Source organism: Triticum aestivum, chromosome 3A (assembly GCF_018294505.1).
Source record: "Triticum aestivum cultivar Chinese Spring chromosome 3A, IWGSC CS RefSeq v2.1, whole genome shotgun sequence".
Classification (NCBI taxonomy): domain Eukaryota; kingdom Viridiplantae; phylum Streptophyta; class Magnoliopsida; order Poales; family Poaceae; genus Triticum; species Triticum aestivum.
The window spans coordinates 99,232,628-99,254,090 of NC_057800.1; the positions used below are offsets into that span (position 1 = coordinate 99,232,628).

The 21,463-nt window shown below is 45.3% G+C and overlaps 2 protein-coding genes and 1 long non-coding RNA gene across 3 annotated transcripts; 1 reads left to right on the forward strand and 2 right to left on the reverse strand.

The window, feature by feature from the left end:
- Positions 1-399: 399 nt before the first annotated feature.
- LOC123060490 (ubiquitin carboxyl-terminal hydrolase 14) lies at positions 400-9,853 on the reverse strand. Its single transcript, XM_044483238.1, has 19 exons — positions 9,603-9,853; positions 9,328-9,505; positions 8,503-8,615; positions 8,081-8,417; positions 7,376-7,470; positions 5,990-6,123; positions 5,852-5,908; positions 5,661-5,738; positions 5,097-5,151; positions 4,195-4,275; positions 3,626-3,824; positions 3,485-3,542; positions 3,269-3,391; positions 2,513-2,601; positions 2,208-2,297; positions 1,945-2,118; positions 1,706-1,830; positions 1,371-1,497; positions 400-895 (listed from the first exon to the last, which is right to left on the reverse strand). Exons 1-19 carry the CDS (start codon positions 9,696-9,698, stop codon positions 717-719), a joined length of 2,388 nt encoding a protein of 795 aa, XP_044339173.1. The 5' UTR covers positions 9,699-9,853; the 3' UTR covers positions 400-716.
- Positions 9,854-11,734: 1,881 nt separating this feature from the next.
- On the forward strand, positions 11,735-20,665 carry LOC123060491 (uncharacterized). Its single transcript, XR_006427988.1, has 3 exons — positions 11,735-12,000; positions 13,599-13,718; positions 20,439-20,665. It is a non-coding gene; the product is annotated as an uncharacterized lncRNA (long non-coding RNA).
- LOC123060489 (ABC transporter C family member 8) lies at positions 13,869-19,712 on the reverse strand. The gene is made up of 12 exons (XM_044483237.1): positions 19,446-19,712; positions 17,352-19,327; positions 16,958-17,278; positions 16,779-16,865; positions 16,103-16,696; positions 15,830-15,994; positions 15,456-15,750; positions 15,156-15,370; positions 14,777-15,082; positions 14,591-14,654; positions 14,261-14,500; positions 13,869-14,176 (listed from the first exon to the last, which is right to left on the reverse strand). Exons 1-12 carry the CDS (start codon positions 19,453-19,455, stop codon positions 14,079-14,081), a joined length of 4,371 nt encoding a protein of 1,456 aa, XP_044339172.1. The 5' UTR covers positions 19,456-19,712; the 3' UTR covers positions 13,869-14,078.
- Positions 20,666-21,463: the final 798 nt, after the last annotated feature.

Genomic DNA, 21,463 nt, shown 5'->3' on the forward strand with positions numbered 1-21,463 from the left:
CTCATTTCCTACAAAATTCCTATTCCTATGATAATCCTATCCTATGAACCAAAAGAGGCCTTATAAGGCCTTGTAGACATTTCAAACAACATGCAAAACAGATCAATTTCAGTTGTCTAAAACGACTTATAAAAATGAACAGAGGGAGTACGATAGATTAAATCACCTTTAGATCATTTTCCTAGGCAGTACCGTTTCAAGTATCATAAACTGGGCAGTACCGTTTCAAGTACCGTATAAACTAAATCGGACGTGAACTGCCATATGCAGAGCAATACCGATAATTGGCTTGCTATTGAGTTGTGGCATCGCTCCTTCCTGTGCTACAGTCAAATGGTACCACGAGAGAAGCAAACAACAATGGTCAACGAGAGAAGCAAACAACAATGGTCAACGAGAGAAGCAAACAACAATGCTCGAATAAAATTCCAACTCTAACCAAGGAAACCAACGGAACGCTGACAGATTGTACGACTCCAAACACAACCATTCACTTTGCATGAACAGTCACATGGTACTAAGCATAAACGTAACTGAAGTTGCCAATGCATAACGTCTGAACCAACAAAGCAGTATCCCCACGTGATTAGCCTAAGACCAGCACGTCAGGATGTGGCGAAGTAGTCGCATCAAGTCAGATTGGAACTAGAGTCCTTCGACCATCCGCCATGCTCCTGGATGATATGTGTGCATGAACTATGACTTCATCTTCTGCTCTAACTGCTTATCCTCTGAAAGAAATAGAGGTATCCCATGTCCTTGGGCAGGTCGACCGATGCAGCAACCTTATTGTCGTTGAAGATCGTCCACCTCCCATCTTTGAGGATATGGGCGACATAGTGCCCACAGTGTGTAGAGGTTCCCATGTGGCTCACAAATGCCATCAGCTTGTATCCTAGAAAAAGCATAAATATATGTTAACTGAGCTTCAGGAGTAATGTGATCGACTAAGTTATGAAAAATATTGAAGCCAATGTGTTCACACACTTCTATTAAGATTAAGACGGGCCAGTTTGGGAGATGAAAGTCACCAAGTCTTATACAGATATACTTTTGGGCGTGTACAGATTGAAACTTCATTGAACAAGTATGAAAAACCGACGAACAACAGCTCTTGCAGAATTAGCTCATCCAAGCACCACCACAAACAGGCGTATTTCTTAGGGGAGGGAGAAACTGTTCACTAAGTACCCTATTTAAAACTATTGCACAATAATAATTTGCCAGAGATGGGGAGGCGTGGTGGGGACACAGGCAAACAATAGTTATTTACTTGCAGCAATGACATTAGGTTGTAACCCAGTACTGTTAATCAATTGCATCAGATCATGCGCAAAATAAAGGCAGGCACGAGTGTTTGAGAAACTTACTGCCACTTCCATCTGATATGTTCGAGTCGTCATCTTTTACATTGTTTGTTGAAGAATCAGCAGATACAGAACTAGATGCTTCAGGGTGGCTGAAAACCCACTCCGTGGCTCTCTCAATATTTCCACCCTAATAATACACAACACAGAAAGAGTATCAAGGACATGGCCAAGTTAATTGGCAACACTAGAGAGGAAAATGAAAGGATGATACAGAAATAGGCAAGCGTCAACTTTACAAAAGAAGGCCAATATTGCTGTCTAATATTTTCATACAAATAATAATTAAAAAACATAATCATCCATTCAAAGGAAGTAATCATAAAAGAGATTCTTACAGAAGCTTTCAAGGCCATTCGAGAAACATCTTCTGGAAAGCCAAAGGAAACAAGGGTTTGAAGACTTGCTTCATCAATAGTGTCTTCTGCAGGCATTGGATCTTGAGATATCGGCTCATTAATATCTGCATAAGTAGACAACAGTTTCAACTATCACAGCTAGAACTCATGCATTAATCATTTCATAATAATGAAAAAAAAGCATTTAACAATGTAACCCATTGCATCTGCATGCCAACCTGGATCCCCCGTGTGTGAGAGGAGCCAATCCATTGCCTCCTCAATTCCTGCATTTGATGTATTAATAGCAGCTTTCTGACAGGCAAAGTAATTGAACCCCGTGTTTGCAAGCTGGGATACAATATCCTCGTCGGCAACAGGACGAGCAGGTTCAGCTTTGTTGCCACAAGAAGCTGGAAGATGGTATTGCCAAGTGATCAAAGAAGGGGGTAATAGAGAACACATTCAGAAGGAAAAAAATACTAACAGCGGACAAACAAACCTCCTTCAGGCAGTAGCTCTTCCCCAGGCTGTACACCATTGCTGCGCATGTGCGATATATCGATTATATCCGGCACATCAATATAAACATCTGAAAGGGAAATAAAATGTCAAGGCTCAAGACATCCAAATATGGACTTATTAAATCATCTAAACCAAATGAAAAAATTGTACAGATCAGGGATACGAGCACCCCAAAACCATCACTTATTCCTAAATTTCAGGCAAGCCATTGAGAACTTACTCAAATCGAGTAACATATAACACCTACCAATTCGAAATTATCACAAGAGTAGGAAATATTACCAAGTTTCTTTGGCACCCATCCTTCTCCCATTACAAACTTACGCATCTGAAGCACCAGGTAATCAGGAAAAGTTTTAAGGCCAGTAGTCCTTCAATGAAATGTATACTCGTTATTTCAAGTAATCATAATAAATGAAAAATATTTCAGCAAAAGAAATATCCCAGTTCTTAACAATTACTTGACAGAAATATCAAATAATTATATAATTATAAACATGTAAACTGCATGACAAATACTCCATTAATAAGAATATAAAGAGTACCGCAAATTCAACTTAATTGGCTGTATCTGTCACTACGGTGGGGATTATGACAATGATAATCTCATTTGGCCCAAACAGCTTCATCCTATTTTAGTGTTTGTTCGACCCGCTTTTGATACTTCTGAGGCAAATTTTCTAAAACAGATAAATAAGCACAGTTTGGCAACCGCTAACTGAGCCCAAGTGTTCCCAAAAAAAGACTGGCCTTTTCCATCAGGATATCAATAAAATATATTAACCGCGCACGCATGGACAATGGGATAAGAAAGAACACCAACAGAATTAAGTGCTGCAGTTTGTGCACGTGCATGAGAACTTCGATAAGATGTTGTTGGCAATTACAGATTATAGATTTCATCCATGTGCCAGAACCATGAGTTGGTTGCAAGATTTTTATGGGTTTCAGCTCTAGCCTACCCCAACTTGTTTGGTACTAAAGACTTTGCTGTTGTTGTTGTTGTTGTAAAGATTATAGATTTCAGGATGTGCATACTTAATTGCTGTCGTCTTTGAATTTAATGCAGTGCTGTAAAACTCAGGCACTTCCTCTCCGCCTGAAAAACTTGCTAAGCATGCCTCCAGTGGGACTCTTGGCCTCACGATTTCCTCCTTAGACCTGCCATGGAATGATGGAAACAAAGTGATGCAGAAGAATAAGACATAAATACTTACTATGCAGTTGAGACTGCAGGAAATATGAGTGACTTACACTTCCTTTCCATCCAAGTCCATTGCTGCTTTCTTCTCATGGAACGCTTCTAGCTGCTCTGCACGCCCCACAAATGTCAAGGTTCTATAGTACATTAGATTATATACAAGAAACAAAAGAACAACAACTTTTCAAAGCCACCTTTGTTAGTCGCTTCATGCAATGGTATGCTCAAAGTAAGGAAGTTGTCACAATGTTGATTATAAGAAACTTTCCCAGAGGGGCACTGAACCCGCTCCTCGATGATGAACTTGAAGCCGGTACAAGGATTCAACTCATGGTTTCCAGGGTTTGCCTGATCAACTTTGTCAATAAGATGATGGAAGAACTCAAGGGCATCCTGGAAAGAATAATAAATAATATAATGAAAGTTAAGAACCTAGTTATACTCAAAACTATGGAGGAAAAAAATTATTTTCTCTACGCCTGAGCTCTTGGCATGCTAGGTTATCCTGATCCCACCCACCCACCCCACCCCCCCCCACACACACACACGCACACAACACAAGCACTTCAGAGAGTCCGCTATTTGGTGGAATATTATGCATAATTATATAAGAAAAAATAAAAGGTAAAGTAAAGATAAAAATGTCACAAAATAGACAAGGAAATTAAAAGTAGAAGGATACTTCACTTCACCAAAAGATCAATAATAAGTTAAAGAAAAGGGAGAAGATGTGTTTGGTCAATATAGGCATAAAAAGGTTTACCTGTTGCCTCATACTGGAAAATTCAGGATGACTTGCTGCAATTACTGACTTGAGCATACGGGGGCGTATTCCTTCTTGTCCCTGTAAATTAACCATAGAACACTAGTTGTATCAACACAAAAGTAGGTTCATGGTATTTGTAAAGCTCTGGCACTAAATAACCATAACAGTTCAGTACAGCTTATAGCGCAGTACAGATCAGCAACCCAGATCGTAAGACTAACACAAAAGTATGATCATACTGGGTGGTTGGGTACTCCCAACACTTTGTATTGCTTAAAGAAAGGGTAAAAAAGTACTCCCTCCATCCCATATGTAGGACGTTTTTGCAAGCTAAAACAGCTTGCAAAAACGTCTTATATTATGGGATGGAGTAGTAGTAGAGTACACAGTTTCACTACGGTGGAGAAAAACATATTTGGGAATTACAAAAGGAACTAATAAACCTGCAATCGTATATTTGTATAAGATAGGACAACAGGATATTTGTCCCTAGGAAGCTCCACCCAATTTAATATGGAACAAAGATAACGCATGACCATTGCTATGCCTATGCAACACTTTCTCAGTTGATGATGTGCTCATCAAGAAGCTCAGAGTAGCACAGTTAAAAAGAGCTCAAAGCTCCATTCCTTTCATTAAATGTGATTCATAACAAAGAGATTGGCGGATGTTAATTAACGTGCAATTCCAGATAATTTATCCAGACTAACCAATGTAACATGTCAATATGGTTTGCCTATCACTCTCCGTTCAAATAAAATCACCACTCACATACAGACCTACTACGTGAGAAATCTAAGAGAGCACCACCCATGCATCCTCAGCCCACAGTCCACATGAATACGAACTGTTATGGGCAGCTATAAACAATAGAAAATCAATATATAACAAAATACTACCTCTTGACTGGGTGCAGAATATTTACCAGAGAGCATACCATGCGCCAACTTTGTCCTAAAAAAGAGAGTGGAGAGGACAAGAACATGGATATTTAGATTAAATTCTTGCACAACAACATAAATCGCTTACCCTTCTAAGTTAAACAAAAAAACAAATATCACGCCAATGATAATTTCTACAAAAAACCAAATATCACGCCAATGATAATTTCTTACAAGTATGCAGTTCTCTTTCTACAGCATGATGCATGATTGATTCAACATTGCTATCAACTTACAATAGTGACTCCTTAACTAACACCACACTCAGGTGAACATGAAGAGTTTTCAAATTGCCAACAAGTGTCAGCAGAAGAAGAAAAAATGGCTAACCAGTAATTCTGTATGATGGTAGCAATCTAACTGTAGGAATATGATGTTTTCAACAAAGGGAATACATGGCCAAACAACTTTTACATTCAAGATTGCATTTAGCATTAAAAGATAACCAAAATGTGAAAACAATTACCTAACAATAGCGGCACATTCAACAAACACACACATAGGTCATCCGTGAAAACTTACATTTGCATGTTTAAGTCCAACGTTGGATCAGCTTTAGAAATTGCAAACGCAGCTTTCAAGCTCTGCTTCTCAAAGTACCTGAAACAATTAAATGAATAAATGGAAGAGCAGATGCTACTTGAGGTGAAAAGAGGGTCCGGGTGCAACAATATATAAGAGGTCACACAATATCAAGAGGAAGTAGAACCAACCGTGATATAAAGGGATGGGTTGAAAACATAACTTGCATTACTGAGGCCATGTAGCAACTGCAAAAGGAGAAAAGATGTGTCTTACTATACGCAAGTTATAAGAAAAGAAAATGATCTCATACAGTCAAACCGTGATACCTATTTCCAAGGTTTACAAGGCCAGTATAGCCAGGCCCATATAAAGGTTCGGCATCTTTGCCACTTTCTTGTATTCTATTCCAATCAAAATTAGTGTTGTGGTCAAGTTCTCTTTCAGCAGTAGTCATCTCAGTCTGCACACAAAGAAAAGAAAATCACGCATCAAGGAACGGCAATAAATGAATTATATACACCGATGGACCACCAGTTGTACCAACTTTTTGTTTGTCTGTAAAATAACCAGACACTGATCACTTGCTTGGCCAATTATAATAATTCCAAGAGCAAGATGAACTGTCGTAGTTAAAAATCAAACCAGGCAATATCCTAACATTTGTTAGAGGATCAATCCCGCAATGCTCTTTGATATAATTCCCTGAATGTTTATAATTCTAATCTGGATTGGCACTTGACATTTAGTACAACAAATCTAGGGACTGTTTACTTGACAGCTGACTGATTTCCCATTTGGTATCAATCAAAATTTTGCACCAAACAAATAATGACACATTGCACTATCAAATTGACTGGTTCTCAATTCGGTATCAATCAAATTTTTGCATCACACAAACGACTCATGGCATTATCAATTAAAACCCATTTTACATGATTTCAGAAGCTCATTAGAGCCTTGCTTTTCAGAGCTTATAAGGCAAGTATAACGTGTTATAAATCCATTACTGTCGAAATGTTAAAACTACTAACATCCGAATATGCACTTGATTGAACTAGCAACAAACAAAAACATACTCCCTCCGTTCCAAAATATAGCGCGCCCACGCTTTTCGAGGTTCAACTTTGACCATAAATTTAACCCACGAGACCGACTGCGGCGGGATAAAAAATTATATAATTAAAAACTTTTTTTGAATACGAATTCATTGGTATAATTTTTTCGCCCGCCGCAGTCGGTCTTGTTGATTAAATTAATGGTCAAAGTTGAAGCACGGAAACCGAGGACGCGCTATATTTTGGAACGGAGGGAGTAAAAGCAAAAAGGGAAAAATGAGAGAAACAGAACAAAAACAGAATTCAACTATACAACCAAAAACCACCATCCACGCCAAAGTCTATTACCCAGAGTTAATAAACAAATAATTAGATACCAAAACCACCTGCTGGAAAGTTCATTAACCAAAATCCAAAAAAAAACTGAAAAGTAACATGCGCGGAAAGAGGAGAATCAGAGAGTCAAAAAACTGATCGACGCCGAAAAGAAAATAATTCGACTGAAAATAACAGTTCTGTAAATCTGCAATCAACAGTCAGATAGTATGTTTGCTGTGAACGAATCAATTTGATTTGAACCAAAGAAGAGTAAATTTCCAAAGAATGTAGAGCTAAATTGTCCCAGATAGGTGCCATTACAAAAAGATGACAACTCACCTTCTGGAGTGAAGAAAAATCAATACCAAAATGCGACAAGTGCTGAGCTAATATTGGATCTTCAACGCTATCATCTTCCGGGTATGAGTAAACGTCTGAGCTGTCACAAAAACAAGGTATGAATAGGTACTTTAATACGGAATAAATAGCAAAAGCAATCTCTCATGCCCGGTTTATCTTAAGGAAAAGGTTGCATCAATAATGCTCTCAAGTATACATAAGAGGGTATGCAGGCTGTAACTTTCTAAAGGCAAGAAATTACAAGGAAATGTATATACTACTAAATAAAGATAACAGGCTATGTGGTACATATATGAACCCTGTATCTAAAGGATAGATCGGAAGGGTTTCAAAGAACAATCTGAAACTATTGGACACCAACTAAAACGATGTATCTTTGCTACCGGTTGGAAAATACTCATTCCAGTGTTTTTTTTTGAACTTTATATGCCTACGAATGCAACTTTAACCATCTTCTTCTCCAACTAAATTTCTATAAAGGTCATAACAGTCATTCCAAAAGCACATTTATGCCAAACCTACTTTATTGTATAATTTTCATACGACTGACCTGGAGATCAAAATTTGTGATTGCATGTTTTGACACGATGACAAATGTATTGTCACCAGAAGATGAGGTATATATAGCAGTAAATAATAAAAATGAGCAAGCCCAAATATGCAAAAGTTTAAGTGTAGCATTACCTGCTCCTTCCAAATCAGCGGTAATTGTTCCAAGCTTCACCGCTAAAGGATATTTAGTCTGCTGGTAGTGTTCAACAGCATGATTATTCCCGCCAGTTCCATCCCAGACCCACCTCCCACAGAGGATCATACCATCAGTTAAATTTAACCAAAGATTCTCAGTTTTGTCACACTTGCTACACTTCCACCCGGTAGGGGGCACAATAACACCATTGTCTAGTTGTTGCAGATCCATAGCATGTGCACTGATTATTTTCTTGTCAGCCACCCAAGAAGCCAGTTGTTGCTTTCTATCAGCACTCTCCGCAAGTATAACTTTATCAACTGCGAGCCTAACCTGCATATTTGTAGTTTGTAGTAGAGTAAAGAACTAAACTAAGTATGCACAGGACAACTTCAATCTTATACAACCAGAAAATTACCTTCTCTGGCAAATCAACTGATGGAAATGGGAGAGACAAAAATTCAGGCAAAATAACGATTTTGTAAGTCACATCGTATTCAGGTTCTTGTTCACCAAAACCTCCCTCCATGCCTATCAATTAGGAAGAAGAAAAATATTAGTGAAGTAATTGCTTGAAATGGCAAAAACTTAAACTGACCAGAAATTGGGAACAGGAGACCCATAGTGTGAGCTCATAACTTTATTCTGAAGATCCAAATATATAGACAAGTCTCGTCACAAAGCTGGCACACACAGTCACCAAAGAATGTGTCGCCAAAACTAACAATCAACCAACAGAGACACTTTACATTACAATCTAAAATAAATTTCTAATGCTTATGCCATTCTACAACCAAAAAAAAAAGCAATCAAATAGCACAAAAGTGCTGCAAGGCAGAGTTCAGCAAAACAGAAACAATATCGAAACACAAGCTTTCTTACACTAAGCTGAGCAGGGTCACCATGCAAATCCAAAATTCACATCACAGGAGAGGTCTTAATCAAACAAAACAAGCCAATGCTAGCACGACCACAGTAAGGCACTTGTAATCATAAGCTGCAACGAAATATCATATCGTGTGTACCTCGCACACTATTCTACACAGTCGAAACCGCTCCAGAATAACACACTGGTGTGAATCCGGAGATAATGTTGTTGTTGTTTCGCCCATCATCATTATTAACAGAGGCAATTGCGTTGTCAATCAAAGCATGGCATTCGCATAGGCCCACAGGCCATGAACGAATAGAAGCAGGAGGCGATACAAACACACGATTCAATTAGCTACAAGGTCTGTCATACCGATGGCGAGCAGGGTTGGCTTCTTCAGCGGGCGATCCGTCTCGTCTGGCTCCGGCTTCCGGCGCTGCACGATGTGGAGGTACACGGGGTTCTCCGACTTCTCGAAGTTCCACGCCACGTGCTCCCTCCCGAACCCCAGGAACGAGTTCATGTCCACGTACAGCCCACCCTCCGACCTCTGCGACGCGCACAGGCACGGAGATAGGCAATTAGCATCAGACCCTAGCGGCCGCAATCGAGGAGGGGCGTGGAGAGGGAGGGGGCGGGTGGCTTACCGGGGTGTCGAAGGAGACGCAGCACTCGTCCTTGTGGATGCGGTTGGTGGGCTCCGGGATGCGGACCTTGTGGAGGTTCGCGCGGAGGAGATCCATGGCCGCGGGCCGCGGCGGGCGACGGCGGAGCCGGGTTGCGTCTAGGGTTTTGGGGGCGTGGGGGACGGCGAGGCGACGAGATTAGACACGAAATTTGGTTTGGGAGAGGGGAACTTAAGAAGAAGTAGTAGGGGTTAAGTTAAACCGACTCTGCGTTGCGGGCCTGCAATTCTAATTCTGATCTAACGACGTACAGAAACAATACTCTGTTTGTTATTTCAAATTCAACAACATGGCATATATTAGTAAGAGCATCCCAATCAGGTTGAAGACTTTTTAGCTAACATTCTTTTAGGTCTAGCTTATCTGATTTTTGGGATTCTATAATATCTCTGACTTTATCCTTCCCAAATTATAAACGATATGTCTATCATATGAGGAATATAATCATTTTATGTTAAGAAAAAGATCATCCAACAGATAATTAAAAACTTGATGCCCAAAAACGATTATTGGTATGCGGCGGAAGATTCTTGGGCACCGTGGGTGGTGTTGCTTTTGCAGGTGATGTAAAATTAATGCCTAGAAACGACCGCTTGAACATGATTCATTGCATATTTTGAAATTCAAACTCTAAACATTTAAACATTTCAAATAACATAATTATACAGTACTAGGATAGACGGGCATAATACGGAGATACCATTACCATATATCATCACACATCATGATGTCTACAGTACTCATTGAACTTATCATCGTCGTCGAGGTTGATCCCCCGGGTGGTCCGCCAGAGGGACCAACCTCATGGTCATTGCCAGTAGACGGTTTCAGGTCCTCCTCCTCGTAGAAGCCCTCCATGTTGAGCTCGTCGAACATCTCATCAACTTGATGGAATGTTCGTGATTCATCTCCTTGTCTTCCTTATGCATGCACCCATTATCCCTCTTGGTGAATAATTCAAGCTCCGTTGCCACGAGGCCTGGATTGGCCTCGGCGAACTTCACCATGTACAACGCACCCCTCTTCTCAGCCTTTGGTGCGCCTTGGCTGATGGTGTGCCTTTTCCACACGGAAACAATATGTATAACATGGGCAACGGACTACGCCTCCTCGACCGACTCTGCCTTGGGAGAGTTGAGCTCAGCCCGACTTTGGATGTATGCCACCGCATCGTACATGTGTGTGACAAGCTCAGTGGTCTCCAAAGTGATCTCGATGGCGTAGTGGGCCAATTGTCAGCGCTGAACGCTATGGTATGCGTGTGGCGCTTGCGGCAGGGCAGCGTGGCGGAGTTGCACGCAACGGAGCCTGACATGGCAGGAATCCGGCTGAAGCGGCGGCCGAATCCAGCTGTGGAGCGTCGTGATCGATAGATTAGGAGAGCGAGGACACTAGATCCGGTGATGGTGGCTGAATTTGGGCGGTAGTTGTTGCGGGCAAAGGCGGGGATGCAGCGCTAGGTATGTGAAACTGAAAATAGGGGTGGATGTTGCGGCGTGGGGCGCCCGAAATCAGCAGTATTGCCGGCAAGTGACGACGCAAACTAATGACGGGGAAACTTCCGGGGGCAATTGCGGATTTGGTGCGTGCGGCGCTACAAATATGCAGCAGTAGTAGGCAAAATTTTGGATTGTCCAAAAAATTGATCACTATTTACAGATACTTCATTTGCCGAAACACTGTTTGAGGCTTAAAAAAAGCCTTAAACACCTTTTTTTAGGTGCGTCTGTTTTTTCAGCATCGGTTGGAGATGTCTTAATTGTGTCAAATCTTATAAAAAATAAAGTAAACGATACAATAATAAATATAGGTGATTTGAACATATTTTTAGTGATGAATCTAATGGTATTCATTTGAAATATGTGGATCTTATAATATATTGTTATATGAATTGGTCAATGTTACGAAGTTTGACTTAAGATAAAGCTAATATGTAGAGTAAATAAAAACAAGGAAATATTATTACCTGTACTTCCTATAGACAGATTTTTAACTAAAAAATCCACCAAAAAGCCAAAGAAAAACATGGCAAACTGATACACAAGGCATACAAGTTTCCCCAATCCCCGAAAAAAGAAGTGGCTCCCCGATCCAGAAGCTAAAGCCCCCCAACGAACAGTCTATCTACATGTAACCGCCCCGAGATGGCGAGATGACGATCGTACATTACCTCTGACGTAGCTCCACAAGAACCGGATCAATCCCTGCAAAATTGCCCACAGAGCTTGGAACATAACCGGGAGAGCTAGCAGCCTAGCACAATCTATCCAATCACCGATCCAATCTGCTCAAGGCCACTAGCCGTCTACCCCAACGGAGGCGTCACCCTTGGCACACACTCAGAATTCCCTCTCGTCAGGTACTCCCTCGATCACCTCTCCCCCGTACTTCGTTCCTCTCCCGCCGTGTTGTGATTTTTTTTCAGATCTGTCAACCCACCATAGAGTGCGACGGTGTGAGAATTGGGATGGGGTAATGTAGCGTCAAGCGCACCGCGGCCAGAAATATTCCTTCCGTGTAGGTTGTGGTACCGCATCAACAGATCATTTCCCCTTTTCCTAGGCTTTGAAGCATCCACACTAGGATAAGTTTGGCATCCAAGACTGCAGCCGAATCCACCACCACAAATTGCAGAAATCTCACGACAAACCACACCAACAGCTCCTACTGTAAAATCAACTGCCCATGAAAATCACGCGCTATCACGTAGTAACTAGCATTTCCACCTGATCATCGACTAACCCGCATCCATCATTCAGTGCCGCAGCACTTTCGGACCGCAACCATCTCAGAGACCAGAGATGCAACTCAGATACATTTCAGAGACCAGCGATGCATATGCCGGTGTCCAAACTCAGATATATTTAACTGCTGATGTTCTATACAATGCCAAGGCTTATACTTCCACCTACCATATATGTTCAGTTCAGCAGCATGCTGCATGCATAACTAGAGACTGTCATGCTCCTGTCCTCTCCAGCATGTCCCAGAGCTCTAGAGACTGCAGTGTTGGACATGAAACATTTGTAAGTGGACAGACTGAATATCTTGGGAGGAAAATTGAACGATCCTTTCTGTTCTTATAATCAATTAAAAAATTATCTTAGGAGGAAATCCAATGATCCTTTCTATTCTTATATGATCATTAAAAAAAGTATCTTACGAGGAAAATCGAATGATACTGTCTATTCTTATAATCATTAAGAATTTAAGATCAAAGGCATTTCACAACAGCGAGACCTGACGATACTTTTCTGCCACATAGTAATGTTGTGCATCCACATACATACAGTCATGCTTGTATCAGAAGGATGAGAATTTCGATCCTAAAAAATGGTCGAGAATTTCCTTGTGGTTTCTATCAAGATATAAAATTATCATAAATGGCAGTGCTAGGGTACATCTGAGCAAGCATAACGTAACAGCCAGATGATCATGTGGTCATGCAACTTCCAGACTGACAAAGAGCTGATGGTAATGGTACTGGATATCCGTTAAGAATATTCTTAAGTACTTGCAAAGAATATCCTTAAGTACTCTCTGGTCTGTAATTCAAACGTTGGCTCTTTTTGGTCGCTCTTTGATCCCGAGAGGTTCGCAACTGGTTGAGGAAGAATAGTTGAGAATTTTCACTTTGACCACTCAATTGGTTAGTTGATTTCAGGTTTCGAGCACAAAGTCAAAGCAATCACTGGTTATAAGTGCTTTCAACACTGTCTCATTCGAAAAGCTACAACTGATCTTGTGCACATGTAGGGTGCTAGAGACATTTTTAACCAAGGAATGAACATCATGTGCTAATGTGAGAGATCAAAAGACTATTTCTTTGTGTATGTAAATAGCATGCGGCCGCTTTCCGCTCTCTTTTTTTTCAAACAGAATTTCCTTTGATGTCAGAACTAAGACCTCTAATGCTCGAGAAAATTTCATTTCCGGTTTTTGTGATATCCATGGTAGGTTAGGTGGATTGAAAGATGGAGGTAGCACACCAGGCTCAAACAATTAGGCAGTCCCGAAGGTGGCAAGGAGGGAAGGAGCCCATTGAGATGATAGGCAAGGTTCGGCAACGACATAAAGGTAGCAATCCAGTTCAACAGTTCATTATAACAAATTATGACACGCTAGATGTCAAATGCAGAAACAAAACAAACAAAGGTTAGATTGGGGGGGGGGGGGGGGGGGTTCAAAGAGGCCGTGCGACCACCACAAACCAAATGCATAATCCGATGAAGGCAAATGAATATTTCAACTCATATTTCCTACTAACTTCCAACATACATTTGGGTAACTGTGTCATACATCTCCATCCCTATCTCGTGCCAAACAATTTTCAGTTTCAAAATTTTCACTTGGCAGAAGAAGTGTTGTAGCCTACAGCCGACAAAATTATTTTTTTTCGAAACGGATCAGCCGACAAAATTATTGATTTTTCCGCATTCACTTATAGTTGGACCAGTACTCGGAGACGAGCTTAAAGAATGACGAGTCCTCATTTTCCATCAGCCTCGATGGCCTGTCGTACTCTATAAGCTTACCTGCAACAAAGAAGTTATTTTGTCCATTGGTAAATATATATCCCCGGCATAATTTTAGTAGCGCGTAGAGGCAGATGCTTATACCGTAGGAAAGAACCATGACCATATCACTGTCTGTGACGGTGGGAACCCTGTGTGCTATGGTGATCACCGTGCACCCTGAGAACTCCTGCTTGATGACCCTCTGCAGGATGGCGTCAGTGGCCGAGTCGATCGACGCCGTCGCCTCGTCGAGGACCAGGATCCTGTTCCTGCTGAGGAGGACGCGCGCGAGGCAGAAGAGCTGCCGTTGCCCCGCGCTCCAGTTCTCTCCGTCATCGCTCACTGAAGATGCAAAGACAAGCCTATCACATTTCGGGCATGCTTCATTTCATACAGTAGTGAGTACTTTAGAACTAAAGATCATTGTCTCACCTGGTGCCTCAAGAAGTTCAGGAAGGACACTGATCGTCTTCTTCAACTGGCACTTATCCAATGCCTGTGAAAGACCAGCGTGTCAGGATCAGGATCAGCAAATGTGTCCCCAACAAAGACCGATGGTAGTAGGTGAAAATACTGGAACTGATGTAGATTTCAGAATATGGTAAATTGTGGCTAGACCTCCCAGATATCCTGATCTGTATACAGGCCCAGAGGATCGACGTTGCTCCGTACGCTGCCCCTGAAAAGCGTTGGCTCCTGAGGAATGATGCTGAGTTTCATCCTAAGGTCCTTCAGTCCTATGGTGCAAATGTCGACATCGTCGATGAGAATTCGCCCGCCGGAGGGGTCGATGAGGCGGAACAACGCGCTCAGGAGAGTGGTCTTCCCGCTCCCGGTTCTTCCAACAACTCCAATCTTGTTTCCAGCTGCAAATGTGCAAGTGATCCCGCGCAAAACCGTAGGCGCATTTTCGCGATACTTGACCTGAAAAACATGGCATGACACTTTAGAATGTCAGATGAATGAGCTGGTTGTCTCTTGAGTTTCAGTTTCTTACTCTCAAGTTCTCCAGATTTATCTTTCCTTCAGATGGCCATGAAGGAGCAGGCCTTCTGTCACTGATGATAGCCGGAGGCTCAGATGGTAGATTCATGAACTGTTTGATTCTCTCCACTGATATCATATAATTCTCCAGATTTGAGTAGAATCGTGTCAAGAACACTTGCGCAGAAGAAAGCGTCAAGGCATATGAGAGGCATAGCCCAAGAAATCCTGAAAAAAATGCCAAGGGAAGACTTGAGTGGCACACCATATTTCTGCACATTATATGAAGTACTCAGCCCTGAATAATATTCACCTGGAGCAACTGATCCTGCCGGTAGCATAACGAGAAGAATGGACGATGTAACAATGACCAAGATTTGCATCGCCTCGACACGCAGAAGCACCCACTCTAGCGCTGCATTTGTGTAGAAGAACATTGTCGCATCCATGTCGATGAGCTGAAGATTTGTCTGAATGAACCTATTTGTCGCCGCAAAGGCCCTTATGGTGACCACTCCGAGCATCGATTCAGCGGCATAGTTCATCACGGGCGCCTTTGTGGTACCGTTGATCCTCACCAACTCTCTGGCGGAGGCAATGTAGTATCTCTGCAACAACAGTAGCATTGTTCACACATTGGATCTGCTGCACAAGAAGATGAATGCAGGGTTCTTTCATGGTGCTCACCTGAATGTACAGAACACCAATTACAGCAGGCACGGCAACCAGAACGACTTGCCATGTAACCATGATCATTACCACCACGGTTGCCGCCACCTCAACCGTGCCGGATATCACAAAGGTCATCGTAAACGGGATGTCGAAGTCCAAGATGCACAAATCCGACGAAGCCTGCATAAAAATGCACAATTAACGGTGCACAAACTCAGACTGCAAATCTGCAGTAACATCGGCATATACAAGTATGGCTGAAAAAGTTGTGTTAATATGTACACATACCCGGGTCATGATCCTCCCGGTCGGGGTAGAGTCGAAGAACAGCATGGGGGCCTTGAACACAGAATCCATGAAACCGGAGAAGAACTCCCTCGACGCCTTGAGGCCGAAGTGAGCGGCAACAAGGCTCCTCACGTAGGCAAACAGGCAGCTGGCGGTCGTCATCACCGCGTAGACTCCAACGACGATCCTGACGCTGAACCGACGGCTCTGGATCGTCGCCGCGAGCCAGTAAGTCGCGAGGTATTGCAGGGCGACGAACACGCACTGTGTGAGTACTATGAGGACGAGGAGGAACCAGCCCCTGGACACTGACACGTAGTCCTTGTATGTTTTCAGCCCGGCTCCTCCCAGCTCCCTCTCCTCCTCCTGTGTCAGCTGGACCGACGGCAGGTTGCCGGTGGAGATCTCCGCGTCGCTGCCCTGCTGCTGGAGCCTTGGCTGTTGGTACTGAACCATGGCTCCTTCGTTGGATACATTGGAGTCCAGCGTTGTTTTTGAGTCCTGGTGAGCGTTGACAAGCTGCTCGAACGCCGTGCCGAACTGCAGGAGCTCCTCGTAGGTTCCCTCCTGCGTTATCTCGCCCTTCTCCATGACCTAACATGAACAAGATGGTGACTGTCAGACAGTGCCATCTATGGTGGTAAGTTTTGTGCAGACAGACAGAGAGGAAACCTACCAAAATCCTGTCAACCTTGGAGAGGAACTCAACTTGATGCGTTACGAGAATGACCGTCTTGTCCTCGAGCGCCGCCATGACACAATCCTGCAACGACAAAGTGGCTGTCACGTCCATGAAAACGATCTGTAACCGTGGCATTGGCAATGAGGTTTGAGAAGGAGAAGAGTCTTCCTGACATTGAAGAGGGTGGCGGCGGTGTGCGCGTCGACGGCGCTGAAAGGGTCGTCGAGGAGGTAGACGTCGGCGTCGCTGTAGACGGCCCTTGCGAGCTGGATCCTCTGCTTCTGCCCGCCGCTCATGTTGAGGCCCCTCTGCCCGATCTCCGTCAGGTCGCCGTGCGGGAAGTTCTCCATGTCCTTGTCCAGCGCGCAGCACTTGAGGGCCCTCTCGTACTCCGAACTCCTCATCGGCCTCCCGAAGAGGATGTTGTCGCGCACCGTGCCGCTCTGGATCCACGACGTCTGGGACACATAGGCCACCGAGCCACTCACGGCCACCTGAATGAAGAAGATGAAAAATACATGTCAGAGAACATCGGTATGTGCAAGGAAATTGGTTCAATGCACGTACTGATCCGGACATTCTTGGGATCTCGCCGAGCGTCGCGCACAGCAACGACGATTTTCCGGCGCCGACAGGCCCGCAGACGGCGATCTTCTGCCCGTGCGTGGCGGTGATGTTGATGTCTTTCAGGGTTGCGGTGCCCTTGCTGGGCTCCCAGCTGAAGACGCCGTGGTGCACGTCCAGGCAGCTCCTGTCGGACGCCGGTGCCCTGTCCACGGCGTCGTCTTGGAACTCGTCCTCGGTGAGGAACTTCCCGATGCGGTCCAGCGACACCTTGACCTGGATCATGACGGACATCACCTCGGGCAGCATCCTCATGGGCTCCGACACGACGCGCATGGTGGCGAGGACGGTGAACACCACGCCGGCGTCCAGGGGCGCGCTCTGGACCGCGGCCGTGCCCGCCAAGACCACGGCGGAGATCACCGTCGGCGACACCCAGTAGAGCGCGCTGCCGTAGGCCTTCTTGAGCTGCGTCTCGCCGAGCCACCGCACCTCGGCGTCGCGCAGCCGCTGCACCGTGGCCCTGAACTTGTCCTCCCACGACTGCAGCTTCACGATCTTCATGCTGTGCAGCACCTCCGCCGTGGCGCGCTGCCGCTCGTCCTGCGCCTGCATGAACCTCGACTGGTACTGCTGCAGCATCCTGGCGAAAGGCACGTTGAGCACGCCGCAGATGGCCACGGGGGCCAGCGCGGGGAGCGCGCCGGCGCCCACGATCCAGAACAGGAGCGCGATGGCGAGGACGAGCTGCACCGGCATGCTCCATCCCAGGTGCAGCCAGTACGGGAACTCGCCCAGCCGGTACGCGTCCACGGCGATGTAGTTGGCGATCTCGCCGGACGAGTGCCGTCCCCGCCCCTCGCTGGACAGCCGCAGCTGCTTCTCGAAGACGGCGGCCATGAGGGCGGAGCGCATGCGCATGCCCAGCCGCCTCGACCCGAAGAACCAGTGCCTCTGCGACAGCGACTCCACCAGCTTCATGGCCAGAAGGCCGGCGACGAGCGCGGCCCCGGTGCCAAGATCCCGCTCCTTCTCCTGCCGATCGGAGTACGACACGAAGCAGTACAGCATCACCGGCGACGCGGCGAAGGACAGTGTGCGTAGCAGCGTGTAGAGCGCCGTCAGGAGCAGCTCCTTCTTGTGGCACTCGGCGAGCACCCGGAGCACGAGGTTGCTCGTTTTATGCGACTCCCCCCTCCGTCGATGCCACTCGCCGAGGAACTTACGGCACGCCTCCGCCGCCGCGTCGTCGGCGTCGAGCGGCGGGATGTCGCCGAGGCCCAGCGGCTTGGAGTACCCAAGGCGCAGGAGCGAGTCCATCCACGTGAACGTCAGGCGGCTGAAGAACCCGGCCTCGCCGAACGCCGCCCGCCTCTCCCCGCCCCCCGCCGCAAGGAGAGGCTCGGACTCCGCGCCGCCTCCATCGCCGGCGGCGAGGCTTCTGCAAACTCGGATCGCGCTCAGCAGAAGCAAGAAGCCCACGGCCCACGACATCACGTCAAGAACTCCCAGATTTCCACCCGTCACAGTCTTCTCCAAACAGTTGGCCGTGATGAGAACAGCGTCCACCGCCCACCACGCCACCGCCAGAGCTCCGGAGAGCCTCGTCGGACGGACGACCAAGGAGACCGACAAGGACACCCACACAAAACCTCTCACGAAGAAGAGCAGTGCTCCGTGGGGAGAGGAGCCCCATGCTCCCAGTCCCAGGCAGACGCACGCAATGCCAAGAAGCGCGCAGCAGGGGGAAGCCACAGCGCACGGAAATGGAAGCTCTCTCGCCCTGACGACCCTGAACTCCCTCTTGCAAGCGGCGATCAGCAGGCTCGAGACATAGACGGCCAAGAGAAGAAGGTTCACGAGATCGATTAGCATCGTCTGGCTGATGAAACACAGGGAACCCAGCTCCAGAGCGAGATCTCCTCCTCCTTGGCCTTGGCAGGCTGCTGATGATGCAAGCAAATACTCCGGTGTACTACCTGCAACCATCGTAAACTGTGAGATATCACAGGCATGGAGGAACTCTAGGGAATGAGATCATGGCACGAAACTAATGGAGGCGAGATTTGGCGGAGATCGAGGGCTGGCGTTGACTACCTCGCTCCATTCGCCGCTTCCTCGAGAATAAGCTTGAGCTTCACGAGGATTCGAGGAACCAAACAAAGATAAAAATGATTTTGTCCTGCGTGTCGGAGGTTGCAGGGAGGAGGTGGAGTTTTATGAATCGTGTTCCCTGCTTCAGCACTAGTACTATGTCAGTGGCGCCGTGCTAACTGCCACGCTGGCCCCACTGGATCCACTCCACTGGTAAGTGAGCGGCCGCGACGATATTGTGGACGAAGGTTTGGTTGGTTGGACGTGCAGACTCAGCACGGCAGCGACGAACAAGACAAATGACAAGCGACGGAAAGGAAAGGAAAACAAGCGGCAAGACAAACAAGACGCGAGCTATTCTTTTGTTTTTTGCATCGGAAAAGAGAGGAGTGGTTGGCAGTAAGCAAACGGGAAAACGCTTCGTGTGAGAGATGGCTGCGGCGGACGATCTACAAGCCTAGCCTAGCCGCCACTCATGTTCTCACTCTCTCGCCACGTCACCGGGGAAAGCGTGCGCGACGCCGTCGACGGCGAGGTCCTGTTCGTGGAGGGCCCCGGTGGGCTGTTGTGCATCTAGGTTAGGGGTTGTGTGGATGTGCTGCGGTGGTCTTCGGCTGGCAGTGGCAACCTTTGACAGAGGCGTGCCCGACCACAAACCCGGATCTGGCGTGCAACGGTGTGGGCGACTTGGTTTAGGTTTTCTTTAGGGAGTTTATGTGTCTGGTTTGGGGTGGCGAGGCGGCGGCACCTTCCGCGTCTAGGAATTAATGTTCTCTCCGCATATCCCAGTTTCGTTTGGTGTGCTTATGGTCAGTTGGAGGGATTGTGGAGCCATGTCTCCTATGGGTCTTTCGGAATTTGGTCGTTCTAGTTTTTTGTGGATCTGTCTGAATTCGATTGGTTTTGTGGTCTTTAGAGTTTCTACATGCCCTTATCGACGTTTTCTTCTCCGGGAAAGCGATTTGCTTCACATATCGTGATCGTTGGTGTCTACAGGTCCACATGGATGACTTCCCGGCTACTGCTTCTACAAGCTCCCAAGTTTAGAAAAATTTGCTCCACTGGGCCTTAGAGGTGGCATCGAGCTATGCTCACGGTATGTCGCCGATGGATTGGAGGAAGAAGAATTTGTCACCTAAAAGATTTCAAAGTAATTTATTTGTGCGGGCGTGCTTGTAAGGACCTTGAGAAGTAAATGAACTAATTGACTGACTCGGTCTACATGTTACACTTGTTGGGCTCCCAAGGGTGGGAGTTTGTGACAAGAAGCAAACTTTTCCCTCGGTGAGAAACTAAGGTATCAATCTGTGAAGGTGCAAGAAACTTGCAACAGCGGTATGTCCTGCAACACAAATAAAACACTGATCGTGTCCCCAACAATTCTAACAGGGTGCCAATCCCTCCTAGTCTTGCTAGTTATACAAGTGTGATAAATATTTTTGGTATTTTTGAAATAAAACAACATGTAAATGTTGTTGGAAGGTGCTCCTTATGGTGAAATTTGGACCGGGGTTCATAGGTTAACTCTTCAATGCATAAAAGTTGTGGTAGGTGACTTTCTCATGTGTAAACGCACAACATGAAATACTCATGTTCATGGCGGATAAGTAAACAGTAAACAATGTGAGAATATATATAGGCAGTATGTCAATAATACTAAAGGCCGAGACCTTCACGTGCCTCTTTAGTATGTCCTGCAACACAAATAAAACACTGCTCATGTCCCCAACAATTCTAACAAGGGTGTTAATCCCTCCTAGTCTTGCTAGTTATACAAGTGTGATAAATATATTTGGTATTTTTGAAATAAAACAACGTGTAAATGTTGTTGGAAGGTGCTCCTTATGGTGGAAATTGGACCGGGGTTCATAGGTTAACTCTTCAATGCATAAAAGTTGTGGTAGGTGACTTTCTCATGTGTAAACGTACAATATGAAATACCCATGTTCATGGCGGATAAGTAAACAGTAAACAATGTGAGAATATATATAGGTAGTATGTCCACAATACTAAAGACCGAG

Excerpts from the sequence above, each read along its gene's own strand:
- LOC123060490 (XM_044483238.1), bottom strand. The coding sequence starts at position 9,698 with ATGGATCTCCTCCGCGCGAACCTCCACAAGGTCCGCATCCCGGAGCCC. Across the intron at positions 7,471-8,080 it reads CGCTGATTTGGAAGGAGCAG|ACGTTTACTCATACCCGGAA; the intron begins GTAATGCTACAC and ends GTGACAGCTCAG. Across the intron at positions 3,543-3,625 it reads GCATGAAGCGACTAACAAAG|AGCAGCTAGAAGCGTTCCAT; the intron begins GTGGCTTTGAAA and ends TGGGGCGTGCAG.
- LOC123060489 (XM_044483237.1), bottom strand. Across the intron at positions 17,279-17,351 it reads TCCCAAGAATGTCCGGATCA|GTGGCCGTGAGTGGCTCGGT; the intron begins GTACGTGCATTG and ends TTCTTCATTCAG. Across the intron at positions 15,371-15,455 it reads GGCAGGATCAGTTGCTCCAG|GATTTCTTGGGCTATGCCTC; the intron begins GTGAATATTATT and ends CATTTTTTTCAG.